This window comes from Schistocerca nitens, chromosome 2 (assembly GCF_023898315.1).
Source record: "Schistocerca nitens isolate TAMUIC-IGC-003100 chromosome 2, iqSchNite1.1, whole genome shotgun sequence".
Taxonomy (NCBI): Eukaryota; Metazoa; Arthropoda; class Insecta; order Orthoptera; family Acrididae; genus Schistocerca; species Schistocerca nitens.
Window position 1 is genome coordinate 312,137,873 of NC_064615.1, and position 17,245 is coordinate 312,155,117.

The 17,245-nt window shown below is 45.4% G+C and overlaps 1 protein-coding gene across 1 annotated transcript in view; it reads right to left on the reverse strand.

The window, feature by feature from the left end:
- Positions 1–17,245, reverse strand: part of LOC126235003 (uncharacterized) — a 554,297-nt gene that overhangs the window by 160,572 nt on the left and 376,480 nt on the right. Inside the window, exon 3 of the mRNA XM_049943740.1 lies at positions 4,596–4,900. Coding sequence (XP_049799697.1) covers positions 4,596–4,900 — 305 coding nt within the window. The remainder of the gene's footprint in view (positions 1–4,595; positions 4,901–17,245) is intronic.

The window sequence follows — 17,245 nt, forward strand, 5'->3', positions numbered from 1 at the left end:
ACGCACTATCGTAAGTTAGAAACCTCACATGTTTCGAGATACTTCCATTCCTACGTGACTGCACTCAAATATTTTTTATGTCAGTGCGAGAATATATTCTGAAATACACCAGGTGGTGTACGAAGCTTGTCTTCTTGCGTTGTAACACTGACAGATCCTCCTTGAGCGAACAGCGAAATTTCAGATGTCCATTGCAACTAGTGACTTATCTTTGTTTGAAGGTGCTTTAAAATGTGAGTACGGTTAGCAGCTCAAGTGCATTTCTGTTAAGGTAGTAATTCGTTTTGTAAATGCAAAAGCACCTAACGCAATGAAACTCACCGAGAAGTGCCTGAAATTTATGGGCCATCGGTGGTGAATGAAGGAAAAGTAATGGATTGGTGTCGTGTAATTGTGGAGTGCTGCAGGTATACGATCAATAACGAAAGGACTGGGCCGTCTGCCTTATGGATTCAAATGAAATACTTATGGAAAACCGTCGCTTAGGAGACAGTCAATTTACTGCAGATATACAGCGGTTTACACCGGACCGAATATTTGCTGAGGTACTGTATTATTGAAAGCAGTTTACGAGCTAGGTACCACGCTTCTTCCATCTGATGGAATTATCTGCGATAAGGCAAAGTCGTCTTTCCGAGTACTAATGGCCATGCCACACAATTGACGTTGAAAGATTTTAACGATTCCGCTGACGTTCGAAGAGATTGCTTCTGCGTAGTGCCTTGGGTTTTTCTATTCTTTTTTCTCTCCACAGCGCTCTCCAAGTCTGACGAGTGGAATGTCCAGTCTTCTGAAAGACGTCGTGTGGGCTTTCGTCGTCTGGCAAGCTATGTGCTCTGAGGACCGGGGCTGTCAGAGCAGGTTTCCTTTGCGTTGGGTAACGACAACAGGTCTTTGCCTGAACGTACGGGCCCGCTTGTGTGCGGTTCGGTACACGCCATGGTCAGGTGACTCATCTAAACTCCCGTTCACATCTTAGATGTCCATGTGCAGTGTAATTCCTATTTCCTATTACACTTTTTGTAGAGTCATAAAAGGATGCTGATCTTGAGAGTGGCGATCGATACGTGAATCTAAATGTAAATGCTCTACCTGTCAAGATTATGAGCATGTGCACCTTCCTTGATCCATTATCAGGGCGCTGGACAATTTTTAGGAAAAGTTATGCAGTTTTTCATAATCCCACAACACAACATAGCTAATGTTCAGGTAATTAAACAAATTGTTTTCGAGATTTGTATTTCTTGTGGGCTGACATTGTCGTAGGATTTTTTAAATGACTTAAAAATCGCCATGACTGTTCAAAAAATGGTTAAAATGGCTCTGAGCACTATGGGACTTAACAGTTGAGGTCATCAGTCCCCTAGGACTTAGAACTACGTAAACCTAACCAACCTAAGGACATCACACACATCCATGCCCGAGGCAGGATTCGAACCTGCGACCGTAGCGGTCGCGTGGTTCCAGACTAAAGCGCCCAGAACCGCTCGGCCACAACGGCCGGCGCCATGACTGTATATTTATTACAATATACGTTATTACACTTAGATCTTGTGGTCATTTGCATGTGATTGTAAGTGCTGAAAACACGGTAGCAGTCCACATTAATAAAAGCCACAAAAATGAGTCCTACCTCGGTGGCCGGTGTTAGCCTCTGTCATACACACAAAAATGTGACTGATAGAATCCTATCCTTCACATACCTATGGTGTTTGTGCCAAAGGCTGACACGAGACATCGAGGCTCAAGTAAGTTTGATGGCTTTTATAAATGGCGACTGCTGCCATGTTTTCAGCACCTACAGTGATGAAAAAAATCGCAACACGAAGAAGGATTTGTGTGACATAAGCGAAAATTGGTAGGTGTGTTTCTACGTGTGAAAGATGATTCTCTTCAAATTTCGCGTCATTCGCGTAAGAGTGGTGCTGGTAGTACCAATATGAGCAAACAAATGAGGTTAGCTTTAAATACACGCTGTGATAGTCGTGGGCGTTAGTTACCTATGAGGTTGGATGTGGTGAGTTGACGTTCGTAAAGAATGCCTTTAAGGTGACAAGCAGGCCTTTGTCAACACATCACTGAGTTTGAACAAGGTCGTGGGACAGGTCCACGAGAAGCTGGATGTACCTCCTGCGTTACTGCAGAAAGACGTGGCAACAATGTAGCCACTGTACATTACTGCTGGAAGCGGTGGTCATGAGGATGTACCTCCGCAAGAAGACCGATCACGTGGCAGTACCGAGAGGAAGGACCATCGTGTTCGGCGTATGGCTCTGTTGCACCGTACTGCATCTGCAGCAGCAATATGAGCAGGAGTTGGCATAACAGTGACGCAATAAACTGTTATGGACTGGTTGCTTCAAGGACAGCTCCGAGCAAGACGCCCTGTACGATGAATTTCAGTGACCCCAAACAACCGCCATTTGTGACTTCCGTGGTCTCAAGCACTCTCGTGGTTATCCCACGCACCGAGACTGTGCTGCCATTCATGAACAGCTTTCTAGAGGGTGTTTTCAACAGGATAACTATCGCCCACCTATCGCTGTTATAACCTAACATACTCTACATTGTGTCGACATGTTGCCTTAGCCTGCTCGATCACCAGATTTGTCTTCAATCGAGGACATATGAATATCATCGGACGACAACTCCATTGTCATCCACAACCAGCGTTAACCGTCCCTTTATTGGCTGACCAAGTGCAACAGGCATGGAACTCTATCCCAAAAACTGACATCCCGGACCTGTGCAACACAATGCATACACGTGTATATGCTTGCATTGAACATTCTGGCGGTTACACCAGTTACTAATGTACCAATATTTAGCATTTGCAATGGCTTAGCTCGTGCTTACATTTGCGTGGGATCTCGCAATGTTAATCACTTAAATACACCACCGACCATTAAAATTGCTACACCAAGAAGAAATGCAGATGATAAATGGGTATTCATTGGACAAACGTATTATACTAGAACTGACATGTGATTACATTTTCACGCAATTTGGGTGAATAGATCCTGAGAAATCAGTACCCAGAACAACCACCTCTGGCCGTAATAACGGCCTTGATACGCCTGGGAATTGAGTCAAACAGAGCTTGGATGGCGTGTACAGGTACAGCTGCCCATGCAGCTTCAACACGATACCACAGTTCATCAAGAGTAGTGACCGGCGTATTGTGACGAGCCAGTTGCTCGGCCACCATTGACCAGACGTTTTCCATTCGTCAGAGATCTGCAGAATGTGGTGACCAGGGCAGCAGTCGAACATTTCCTGTATCCAGAAAGGCCCGTACAGGACCTGCAACATGCGGTCGTGCATTATCCTGCTGAAATGTAGGGTTTCGCAGGGATCGAATGAAGGGTAGAGCCACGGGTCGTAACACATCTGAAATGTAACGTCTACTGTTGAAAGTGCCGTCAGTGCGAACAAGAGGTGACCGAGACGTGTAACCAATGGCACCCCATACCATCACGCCGGGTGATACGCCAGTATGACGATGACGAATACAAGCTTCCAATGTGCGTTCTCCGCGATGTCGCCATACACGGATGCGACCATCACGATGCTGTAAACAGAACCCGGATTCATCCGAAAAAATGACGTTTTGCCATTCGTGTACTCAGGTTCGTTGTTGAGTACACCATCGCAGGCGCATATGTCTGTGATGCAGCGTCAAGGTAACCGCAGCCATGGTCTCCGAGCTGATAGTCCATGCTGCTACAAACGTCGTCGAACTGTTCGTGCAGATGGTTGTTGTCTTGCAGACATCCCCATCTGTTGACTCAGGGATCGATACGTGGCTGCACGATCCGTTACAGCCGTGCGGATAATATGCCTGTCATCTCGACTGCTAGTGATACGAGGACGTTGGTATTCAGCACGGCGCCCCGTATTACCCTCCTGAACCCACCGATTCCATATTCTGGTAATACTCATTGGATCTCGACCAACGCGAGCAGCAATGTCGCGATACGATAAACGGCAATCGCGGTAGGCTACAATCCGATCTTTATCAAAGTCGGAAACGTGATGGTACGCAATTCTCCTCCTTACACGAGGCATCATAACAATGTTTCACCAGGCAACGCTGGTCAACTGCTGTTTGTGTATGAGAAATCGGTTGGAGACGTTTCTCATGTCAGCACGTTGTACGTGTCGCCAGCGGCGCCAACCTTGTGTGAATGCTCTGAAAAGCTAATCATTTGCATATCACAGCATCTTCTTCCTGTAGGTTAATTTTCGCGTCTGTAGCACGTCATCTTCGTGGTGTAGCAATTTTAATGGCCAGTAGTGTATGCTGCCTAGACAAATGTATTCGTAAATTATTTTTAGTGTTGCGATTTTTTTTCCGTCGGTGTATAACCACCTGAAGAGTCTCAAAGTAATGATGGATATTGTAATAAACTGTTCAATTGTTTTTGGTGGTATCCATGTTCAGTATGCGGTACCCACATTGTTCACAGCACAACTTTACTGACTTCCATTGGTGCCCCTGTCAAGAATTACGCACGACATTAGAGATCTCCATTTTTCAAGAGCGTATTAATTCCGAACTGTATGAACATTAATGGGCAGCCCGAATGTCTCACCTAGGGTACGCGAGCCGGAGGTCGGCCCTGAGCTTGGCCAGCAGCTCCGAGGCGCTGCTGAACTGGCGCAGACTCATCTCGGGTTGCTGCTGCGGCGGCTGCTGGTGCTGCGAGGCCGCGTGGCCGTGGCCGTGGCCGTGGCCGTGGCCGTGCCGGCGGTGGTGGTCGCGCGGGGAACCCCCGTCCGCCGCCAGCGCCGCGACGCCAGGCATGGCGGACGCAGCGCCCCCCGTGCCGCGGCGCCCCCACTTGCGCAGCGCCGCCGCGTAGTCCTCCGGGTTGTACACCGGCGGCCGCAGCTGCTCCTGCAAACATTGTCGATTAAATATTTGGGAGTAACATTGCAGAGCAATATGAAGTGGGACAAGCATGTAACGGCAGTCTTCGCTTCATTGGTTCAGTCTTCGGTTCATTGGTAGAATTTTGGGAAGATGTGGTTCATCTGTAAAGGAGACCGATTATAAAACTCTAACACGACCTATTCTTGAGTACTGCTCGAGCGTTTGGGATCCCTATCAGGTCGGATTGAGGGAGGACATAGAAGCAATTCAGAGGCATGCTACTAGATTTGTTACTGGTAAGTTTCATCATCACGCGAGTGTTACGGAAATGCTTCAGGAATTCGGATGGGAGTCTCTAGAGGAAAGGAGGCGTTCTTTTGTGAACTGCTACTGAGAAAATTTAGAGAACCAGCATTTGAGGCTAACTGCAGTACAATTTTACTGCCGCCAACTTACATTTCGCAGAAAGACCACAAAGATAAGATAAGAGAGATTAGGGCTCGTACAGAGGCATATAGGCAGTCATTTTTCCCTCGTTCTGTTTGGGAGTGGAACAGGGAGAGAAGATGCTAGTTGTGGTACGGGCTATCTCCGCCACGCACCGTATGGTGGATTGTGAAGTATGTATGTAGATGTAGATGTAGATCACGGCCAGAGGTCAGCAGTCCGCAGTGGCGGTACAAGGACAGGACGCAGCAGCAATCACGCGCAGTCCGGTACTATTACAAGTGGAGGTTTGCCAAGCGCTGTCTAACAACAATGACACTGGTCAAGTCTTCTGTCGCCGTGGGTATGCCTGAGAGTGACTGGGACAGCGAACCAATAACGTTAAGTCCAGTAATGTTACAAGAGGAGCATTGACAATCAGTGTAAGTCTGGTAAAAATGACGCACTGATCGAATCTATTGTTGTCGTATACAAGCACAACAGTTATGAATTATGAATTACCTCGAAGAAAACAGTCTATTGACACACAGTCAACATCAGTTTGGAAAACATCGTTCCTGTGAAACATAACTAGCTCTTCAGTCACATGAAGTGTTGAATGCTATTGACAAGGGATTTCAGATCGATTTCGTATTTCTGGATTTCCGGAAGGCTTTTGACACTGTACCACACAAGCGGCTAGTAATGAAATTGCGTGCTTATTGAATATCGTCTCAGTTATGTGACTGAATTTATGATTTCCTGTCAGAGAGGTCACAGTTCATAGTAATTGACAGAAAGTCATCGAGTGAAACAGAAGTGATTTCTGCGTTCCCCAAGATGGTGTTATAGGCCCTTTGCTGTTCCTTATCTATATAAACGATTTGGGAGACAATCTGAGCAGCTGTCTTCGGTTGTTTGCAGATGACGCTGTCGTTTATCGGCCAATAAAGTCATCAGGAGATCAAAACAACCTACAAAATGATTTAGAAAAGATATCTGAATGATGCGAAAATTGGCAGTTGACCCTAAATAACGAAAAGTTTGAGGCCATCCTCATGAGTGCTAAAAGGGACTCTTTAAACTTCGGTTACACGATAAATCCGTCTAATCTAAAAGCCGTAAATTCAACTAAATACCTAGGTATTACAATTACGAACAACTTAAATAGGAAGGAACACATCGAAAATGTTGTGGGGAAGGCTAACCGAAGACTGCGTTTTATTGGCAGGACACTTATAAAATGTAACGGACCTACTAAGGAGACTGCCTACACTACGCTTGTCCGTCCTCTTTTAGAATACTGTTGCGTGGTGTGGGATCCTTACCAGATAGGACTGACGGGGTACAACGAAAAAGTTCAAAGAAAGGCATTACGTTTTGTATTATCGAGAAACATGGAAGAGAGTGTCTCAGAAATGATACAGGATTTGGGCTGAACATCTTTAAAAGAAAGGCGTTTTTCGTTGCGACGCAATCTTCTCACGAAATTCCAAACACCAACTTTCTCCCCCGAATGCGAAAATATTTTGTTGACACCGACCTACACAGGGAAGAACGATTACCACGATAAAATAAGGGAAATCAGAGCTCGTATGGAAAGATATGTGTGTTCATTATTTCCGCGTGCTATACGAGATTGGAATAATAGAGAATTGTGAAGGTGGTTCGATGAACCCTCTGCCTGGCACTTAAATGTGATTTGCAGAGTATCCATGTAGATGTAGATGTAGAAGAATCAGAGGGATGGAGCAGCAATCATGAAGAGTCCAGTATTGTTACAGTTACATTTCTGGCAACACTGAATCACTGGTCAAGTCTATGGTTGTCCAGCTGAGAATGAAGGGAATAGGTAGCACTGTAGAGTACGCTATGTTACAAGTGGAGCACTGCAAAGTGCTGAATACCTGGTAACAATGAAGCAGTAATCAGAAATTTTTTTGTCGTGGATATGCATGAGAATGAAGGCGACAAGGCAGCGATAAGGTACAGTGCTGCGATGCTACAAGAGGAACACATCTGGTAACAATGATGCATTGATCGAACTTTTTACTATCGTGGGTACGCCGAAGAATCAGAGGGATGGAGCAGCAACGATGTACACTCCAGTATTTTTACATCAGTGAAGCACTCATCAAAGCTTTGGCTGTCATGGATTCTTCTGAGGATGAAAGGATATAGTACAGTACTATTACGAGTGGAGTACTGCCAAGCGCTAAACGTCTGGTAACAATGAAGCACTGGTTGTCTTTTTTGTTGCAAATTACTTCCTACACACTGTCACTTTCCCAGCATGTATTCACAATCTGTAATGTGTCTGTACAAGAGGAATCTGAAGACACAGGACAGAAAATATTTCGCCGACTACAACGCCTCAGACGAGCTTAGCAAAGACTACTATTACCGTGGTAACGGATGGCGAAACGGTTTGTTGGAGCAGTAAGATAGAGCGCAAAGGACGAGTCAGTCCAGTGACCACGAAATTTACGATCCCACACGACATGGAGTTGCGTAGATTCTGAGACTGTTACTGTAAAACTATGCATTACTCTGGTATGTTCTTAGAGAGAACAACATTTCTAAAGTGTGTCTTTCTTCAATGTGGAAAGAGAGAGCGTTGTCTAAGAGCAATTTAACATAATTACATTAGCAGTTTCAATAACACACGCTAGTTCATGAACATTAAGGATACTTAAGTCTGCAGGCTTTCATGGGCGTTGTCATTGATGGTAACATCATCTGAGCCTTTTGAATGTGTCATGTTTCTCGTCATACCTCTTCGATGCCCATTGCTCGGTCCTTCTGTTGGGATCTTCTTCAGTATTGCACTGGTGTCACTGGATGGCTGAATACTAACGAAAGACAGAGTCACACTCAGGTACAAAAGGCTATTTCCCCGCGCTTTTTCGGAAAACATGTGAATAAAAACTTCAGTATGCCATTGGTAGGCCGTCGTCGTCGGGTGAATACTGAAATCAGATGCTGAGTGAGAGAAGGGACGCAAAATATTATTATTGTTGTGCTACCTCAGTGGTTTCCTGGTAGTTATTTATGTTCCTCACTTGCCTTGATAGCGGGTAGCCATGAAGCCGGAAGCAGTAATAACAGAAACAACAATAATAATAATGCAAAGAAGAAGAATGAGGAACCTCCAACACCTGCTGTAAGAGTAGCGGTTGTCTCTAGAGTAAATGGCCGCCTAGGCAGAATTCTTCGGAAGGATGACATAAGGACTACTTTTTTCAGTCAGGACAAGATAAAATACCTCCTCCCACCAGTAATGGACGTGTCCGACCTCCCCCACACTGCGATAATTTATGAAGTGGCATGTGGTATATTTAGGTGAAACTGGAATGACAAAAAAGAAGTCGTTAAGGGACGCGCATGCCACATACGTTTAAGACAAAATATAAAATAAACGGTGGCGAAGCACTTACACTAATGTGACCAGCTTATGAATTTATAAGAATATGCGAGTGTTAGTCTCAGAAAATAATCATTACAGAAGGAACGTCCGAGAACTAGCTGAAATATCGAAGAATGAATGCACTTTCAATAGGGATATAAAAGCTGCTGTCTTCCAGATCTACATGTGAACACCCAACCACAGCGAGCGCAACAACTACCAGGAAACCACCGAGGCGGCACAACAACAATAATATATTGGATTCCTCTCTCTTTCACTGCCTGCTTCCAGTTTTTACCCATTGTCAGTAGCTTGCAAATGACAGCCCGACGATTTTACCCGACAACTCCGCTTGTCGGGAATGTGCAGGGAGAAAAGCGTTTTATAAGGAGTGCGACACTGTCTTTCTACAGTGTTGAAGCATTCAGGAATCCCGAAGAAGATCCCAGCAGAGAAATCGAAACGTCGACTGCGGAAGAAGTTTGAAGAGGAATGCGACGCGGCCTAACGACTAACAAGATTGCATTTAGGATGCGCCCAGGACGAATTTTGAAGATTGATGGATGAGAGCATGGAGTAAGAGACAAATACTTTGCTGGCTGTATGTCTAATGTGAGAGGCTTAGTTGTCTCCAGTCTCACGCCCACAGTGTGAAAGCGATGAGTCACTTGATTGATATATTGGGCACACACTTGATGTATTGGCCACACACTGCTGAAGAAAAATAACACTAAGATGCCCATCTCTCATTTTCCTGTTTGTGTCGATATCATTCAAAACGACTACCAAGGAAAGTAATTATGACTGTTGTGATTTTCAGTCCAGAGACTGGTTTGATGCAGCATTCCATGCTACTCTATCCTGTGAAAGCCTCTTCATCTCCGAGTAACTACTGTAACCTACATCCTTCTGAATCTTCTTGATGTATCCATCTCTAGTCTCCCTCAACGATTTTTACCCTCCACGCTTCCCTACAATACTAAATTGGTGATCTCTTGATGCCTTAGAATGTGTCCTACCAACCGCTCGCTTCTTCTAGTCAAGTTGTGCCACAAATTCCTCTTCTCTCCTATTCTGTTCAGTACATCCTCATTAGTTACGCGATCAACCCATAAAAAAGGGAATATTGTTATAAATATTAATGTGTGAGAGAAGTATAGTACTGCTTTAGGTTCAACACTTACGAATAAGCTACCAAAGTTGGAAACCGTATAAAATATCATACAGTAATTCATGAGATTAGCCCTCACATATACGCGACAAAAAGCGGCTTGCGGCTGTATATTACGTGATGACATTAAAGTTTATTTGACAGTACTGTATTTGCCGACCGTCAACGCGTACCCGATTACATTATTCGCTAGATGCAAGAATTCTGGCTATGGTACAGTTATGATATATTATTTCGCTGCAAATTAAAGGATACTCCAGACTGTGAACAGTGTCGAACAAATCTGTGTGAGTGATATCAGAATATAGGCAATATTCACCAAAACTGTGATACGAGTGCAACTTCCGTTTCCGTATAAATTCCTGTGCATTTACCAGAAACGGCAGTGAAACGAAGAAGAAGCAGCCAGCGAAAGAACTACAGAAAGACAGTTACTCTTTCGCCGCATCCTGCAGGTAGCGTGCGAGGACCTCTGGCTAGGTTGTAGTTTTTGTAACAAGCTGCTTCATCCCATGCGAATAATTCCGACGCGACGCTTACAATTCCTTTGCAAAGGACACGGCCGATTTCCTCTTCCATCGTTCCTCAGTCTGAGTTAGTGCTCCGTCGTCGTCGAAAGGACGTTCAACCCTAATGTTTCATACTTTTTCGAAGCTTCGTATTTGTGGGCTTGACACTAAACACAGAGTCACACACCGCCTCACTACGAATATAAAGAAAAGTTATGTAATTGCAAAGGGTCAGAGAAGTGACGACCGACAATAATAATTCTCAGGATTCACGGTAATAGGATAGCGTGACGCCAGCGCTAATTGCATCATAAATACAAGTTAGTGCGGTAAGATTTGATTATAGCTGGCAATGAAAGAGTAAAAGGTCCGGATGAGCTTGCAATAAAGTTGCCGCCTCGACTTTTATTAGGCGAGCTTGGAGCAAAACGATGTCCGCTCGGGTGGACAGGCCTAATGCCAGCCGACGTAAGATTCGAGCGCAGATAAATTGACGGTCCTCTTTTTGTGTATGGTGGACGGTGCTCCGGTTACCGGCGATGCCCAGGCTCTGGTGGCGAGTCCAGTGTTTTACGGCTGTTGTTGGCGGGATCGGAGCGCCGCCTCCCGGTGCCCTATCTCAGTATCGGTTCCCCGCATCTTGCAGCACCTGAGGCCGCGCCGCGAGATGCTATCGGCTTCCGCCGTCACTGCGGTTCCCAGACACAGCCAGCCGGCCAGCGACTTCGTGCCTCGCTGGTCGTTAACTCTGCGGCGCGGTGCCCTCCAGCAAAGCACTGGAGGCCGGGTTCTCAAAAGCGCGGGCATGCGAGCACAAAAATGGACGACCGGCGTTCCACACTCACACGTAACACCGATGCTGAACGGGGTGCCACAGTAAGGCGCTGCAATCGCTTACTGTCGCAGTGGGCTTCACGCTCCCGAAAAGGAATTCTGAAAAATGGCTCTGAGCACTATGGGACTTACCATCTGAGGTCATCAGTTCCGTAGAACTTAGAACTACTTAAACCTAACTAACCTAAGGACATCACACACATCCATGCCCGAGGCAGGATTCGAACCTGCGATCGTAGCGGTCGCGCGGTTCCAGACTGAAGCGCCTAGAACCGCTCGGCCAGAATGGCCGGCTGAGGAATTCCGAGTTAAGTTTTCTGTGGTTCAATGGCGACGTATTTGTCAAAGCAGCTGTACTGATATTTAAAGCAATTTATCTTTCTCTCTTAGTTGCGCATTTTTAATTTCATGACGTGCTTCGATCGCTCTGGATCATCTTCAGATCTAAGTGGTTGCGTCAGCATCCCATCTGATCTGTTCAGCACTTCATATTAGAGTATGATCACTCTGGGTTATCCTCAGATCCAAGTAGTAGCGACAGAACCTCATATCGGAGTACTGACGCAACTACTTACATCTCATGATGAAATGAAATGATCGTATGACATTGTTGGCCGGGAGACCCCATTCGGGGTTGTTCGGCCGAGATGATCCAGAGTGATCGAAACATGTCATGAAATTAAAATTCTACAACAGAGACTGAAAAATAAATGAGAATTATTTTCTGTGGTTTCCTTAAACTATGTTTCACACAGGATGTGGACAGACTGTTACGTCAAATGAAAGACTTATTATAAGGGAGCCGCCACAGAGGTGTTGTCAGATTTGATCTTGTGACCGTTCCCCGAGCAGCCTCAGCTAAAGCAGCTTTTTTTTGGATAGCGTAGTTCATAAAACCTCTCATACTGATTCTTACATTCTTCTACAGTACGCACTAGTTTGTCCGATGGAAGACTGGTCTCACTCGATGGTATTTTGTAAACGCTCCTCGTGGGTGGCACTAAAGGCTCTCGTGATAGTGGGACTAAAGAAACCATTGAAATGAAGATCAGACCATGTCCTAAATAAGAGACTGCTGTCTACAATTTGGGGAATGTGGGAGCTAGCGATGGCGAAGCTCAAGAGGGCGCATCAAACTGAAATCTAACGTACATCCATTAACAATACATAACCAAAAATACCCGCACACGAATTAGTGAGATGAGTCCACCTTTCGAATTTATGGCGGCTTGAACTCTGGTGGGTATACACTCAATGAGGTACCTGAATCTCTCCGGAGGAACAGCAGCCCATTCTTCCTCAAAAGCCAAAACCAGAGGCGGTCGTGATTTTAGGCAGCAGGATCTGGAGCTAAATGAATTTTCTGACTCATCTCCAAGATGTTCCATTAGGATAAGGTCGCAACCTTGGGCAGGCTAGTCCATTTCAGAAACGTTATTGTCCGGAAACCATTGCTCCAAAGATGCTGATTTACGACAGGGTGCATTGTCATGCTGATGCAAACAATCCACTCTGAACTGTTCGTCCATAGTACGCAGTATACACTACCGTAGCCAGCCGATGTGGCCGAGCGGTTCTAGGCGCTTCAGTCCGGAACCGCGCTGGTGCTACGGTCGCAGCTTCGAATCCTGCCTCCGGCATATATGTGTGTGATGTTCTTAGGTTAGTTAGGTTTACGTAGTTCTAAGTCTAGGGGACTAATGACCTCAGATGTTAAGTGCCATAATGCTTAGAGTCATTTGAACCATTTGAAGACTACCTTAAAAGGCGTTCATATCCTTACGCATTCAGCGTTTTCGTAAGTGAGGGGACAACACATTAACTACGAAAACGATCCTCATGCCCTAACACTACCCCCTCTATACTTCAATGTTTGTACTATGATTTATAGCAGGTAACGTTTTCCAGGAATTCGGCAAACCCAGACCCACCCTTTGCATCAAATTGCCACAAGGTATGGCGTGATTCAGCACTCCAGATCACTCGTTTCCAGTGATCCGCTGCCCTGTGGCTTCGCTCTTTACAACGTCTCAAATAACGCTTAGCATAGGCTCCAGAAATGTGTGGTTTATGAGGAATGGCTCAACCATCGTATACCGTTCTTTTTAACTCCCTAAGCATAGTCACTATGTTAGTTCGACTGCTGGTAGCGCATTGGAACTGACGAAATTTTCCTGGTCTTGGTGTCGCTGTGGTGTTCCTTCGCGTTTCCACATCACCAGCAGTCGACTTTTGCCAACTTTAGAAGGGTCAAAATGTCGCTGATGGATTTGTTTATCAAGTAACATCCAGTGACAAGTCCAGGATCTAAGTCACTGAACTCTTCTGACGGATTCATTCTGATGTTGCTGGTTCTCTATTGATAATACTCCCGCCTCCTTTTATACTGTCTGGACCATCTCCAGTGACGTTCAATGGTCAGGTCCAAAGTACACAGACAGCTCAGGCACCACTGTCGCCACCAGCTGGCAAGTACCGAATGTAAGGGCGTACCAATAGTGATTCAGTTTGATAATGGCCAAAGATTACTTGGTTGCACCTCGTTGCATTTTGACCACTTAAAACCACTGGAAGCTCGAGAACATTTTATTCGTCGTTGACAAAGCTTGCAAGGTAAATGGAATCTACATCTCTGCTGAACACCGAAAGCACACCATTAGTCGACCACGCCGTGAAGTCCTGAGAGATCACTGGCGGGACTAGTCACACAGCTTCATTGACGGAGGAACGAGTCCATCCAGTAGCGCCGCTCGCCATCAGTGACGTAATCCTGGCCCGGCTGATTACCATAAGAGACGCGCAGCAGGCGGAGGACGCACAATAGGCGGCGGCGGACCAGTGAGTCCAGGCGTCGTTCCTCAGCGGATTTGTCGGGCTGCAGGATGTGCCTAATTGGAGGCCCAGCCGGCGCGATAAGTGGACGGGGGCGGACCTGCGCCGTTCCCACAGCACAGCTCGGCGCGGAACAGAACAGCCGGCTCCGGCAAAAAGAAGTCTGTGCGACGGAGGAAGTGCGGTCGCTGCGGCGGCCAGTGCCCCGACTGTTTGGGAGTTCTCCTGCCACCCCGCCCCCTTCCTCCGCTGCTTCCAGGAAGCGTGCGATAGTTATCTCCGAGGCTGTAGTGACGCGTGCAACGAGCGTTCTACCAAACGCGTGGACTGTCGGTCCGCTTCCTTTACCGCTTCCGTATCACTGACGATTATGCACATTTTCTTGAACTCCTTGCCAACACAATTCTAAAGATGATCATCATCATCATCATCATCATCATCATCTTCTTCTTCTCCTTCTATCATCCATCTTAGACATAGATTAGGGAACATCGACTCTTTACGGTATAAACAATAATAATTATTCGTTTCCTTCCACGAAGCGTTTCGATGGACTACTGCCTCATCATCAGGTGGATCGTGTATTGTATTAGACTGTCTTTATCTCCATCTACCCAGTTCTCATTCTTAACTATTTTTCTATAAATAGGTTAGTTTCTACATCTACGTCTACATACATGCTTCGCAACCCACATTAGGGTGTGTGGAGGAGGGTACTTTCTGCACCACGGTCACTTCCCCCTTTTCCTGCTCCAGCTGCGTTTGGTTGACGGGAAGAATGATTGCTGGTAAGCTTCCGCATGAACTCGATTTTTCTCGGATTCAACCTTCATGATCTTTTCGCTAGATGTACATAGGAGGCAGCAACATACTGGTTGACCCTTCTACGAACGTACGCTCTCTAAACTTTTACAGTAAACCACACCTTCACGCAGAACACATGTGATACTAGAATCGGCTCAGCATCTCCGTGGTGCTTTAGCGATTACTAAATAACCTGTAGCGAAACGTGCTGTTCTTCAATGGATCTTCTCTATTTTCTCTATCAGTTGTCTGGCACGGATTCCACACCGACGTGCAATGTTGAAGTATTACTCGAACGAGTGATTTGTAAGCTACTTCCTTTGTTCATAGTTTACACTTACTGAAGATTCTTCCAATGAAGGTCATTCCGGCATCTCATTTACCCGCAATTGATTTGATGTGGTCGTTTCACTTCAATACACTCCGTACGCATACTCCTAGATATTTTGTGGAAGTAGCTGCTTCAGTGGATTTTTCTGAAATCGTGTAACCGTTCAGTGTAAAGCTTTTCTCCGTATGTATTCACAATACGCTACTTTTGTTTATGCTGAGGATCAGTTGCCACCCCTGCATCAAGCGCCGGTCCGCTGCAGCTCTTCCTGCATTTCGCTTTAATCTTCTAGCTTTGCGACGGGTATACAACAGCATCATTGGGGAAAAGACAAATGAAACTTCCGACGTTATCTACTAGGTCATTTATACATATTATCGAAAGTAATGCTCCTATAACATTTTCTTGGGGCACCCTGAAAGTTCCTTCTCTCCGTTCAGAATGACATGGTATGCTGTGTTTGCTGAAAACTCTTCAATCCTATCATATAGTTGGTCCGATATTCCGGATGCTCGTTTGCATTACTTGCGATCACAATATAGAACCCATAAACAAGAACACCTTAAAAAAGCTACTATCAAGACGTTCCAGAAAAGAGCACCTTGTAAGGAGCTTTATTAATAGTTTCTTTTTTTTTTTTGGAAATTTGTGGTAAGGTCTTCTGGGACCATACTACTGAGGTCATCGGTCCTTAAGCTAAACCACTACTTAATCTAACTGAAACTAACTTACGATAAGGACAACACACACGCACACACACCCATGCCTGAGGGAGCACTCGAACCCCCGAGAGGGGTAGCCGCGCGAACCGTGACAAGACGCCTTACACCGGACGGCTACCCCACGCAGCATAAAGTTTTAGCTCGTCACAAAAATACATGGCAGCACATACTGCTCTTAAAAATAGTCTTTCGAAAACACATTATTCTAATCAGCGATCACATGGATTTCAAAAGCATTTTATTCTCTCACAATTAAAATGAATAATCAGCAGCGCTTTATTTACAGACATTGTCAAGTGTAGCTTGTCAATACTGAAAAGAAAATGCCGTTGCTTTGCTTCTCCTCTTTGTCAGTATACATATATACCTCTTTTTCACCTCTCTTTTCATTTTTGCAAATAGAGATCTGCCATAGAACATCTTATTTGAAATAAAATCTCCAAACACTGGACTGTGAATGATCGAGTTTTGTATTACATAAAATATAGATTACTTTCATTTCTATGCAGCGTAGCACAACTAAATGATTACTCTTTCGAAACGTCGTAATTGCCTCCTACTGCGACGTAGACGTTTGAAATTTCACTGGAAGAAGCCTAGAACCTTCCTCTGTAATGGTCCAAAACCTGTGCGCTCTGCAACACAATGCCCGAGCGCGGCGACGCTCAAGCAGCAACGTGCCGACAAATACGAAAAAACGCCACAGCTCAGAAGTTCGTGTTAGGTGTTTGATGAGTTCATGACGTCACATTAGCACAAAATTTCACCACAATTCTGCCCACTTCCACCGTGGACGTGTCACACCATGGGAGAGGAAGTCACATCCGCTCTTTTCCATATTTCACCCCTTCTTTGGCACCTCTACATTAATGTTCTTTTGGATAAGGTGGATAGCAATGCGCGGCTGTTTGCTGATGATGCTGTGGTGTACAGGAAGGCGTCGTCGTTGAGTGACTGTAGGAGGATACAAGATGACTTGGACAGGATTTGTGATTGGTGTAAAGAATGGCAGCTACCTCTAAATATAGATAAATGTAAATTAATGCAGATGAATAGGAAAAAGAATCCCGTAATGTTTGAATACTCCATTAATAGTGTAGCGCCTGACACAGTCACGTCGATTAAATATTTGGGCGTAACATTGCAGAGCGATATGAAGTGGGACAAGCATGTAATGGCAGTTGTGGGGAAGGCGGATAGTCGTCTTCGGTCCATTGGTAGAATTTTGGGAAGATGTGGTTCATCTGTAAAGGAGACCGCTTATAAAACACTAATACGACATATTCTTGAGTACTGCTCGAGCGTTTGGGATCCATATCAGGTCTGATTGAGGG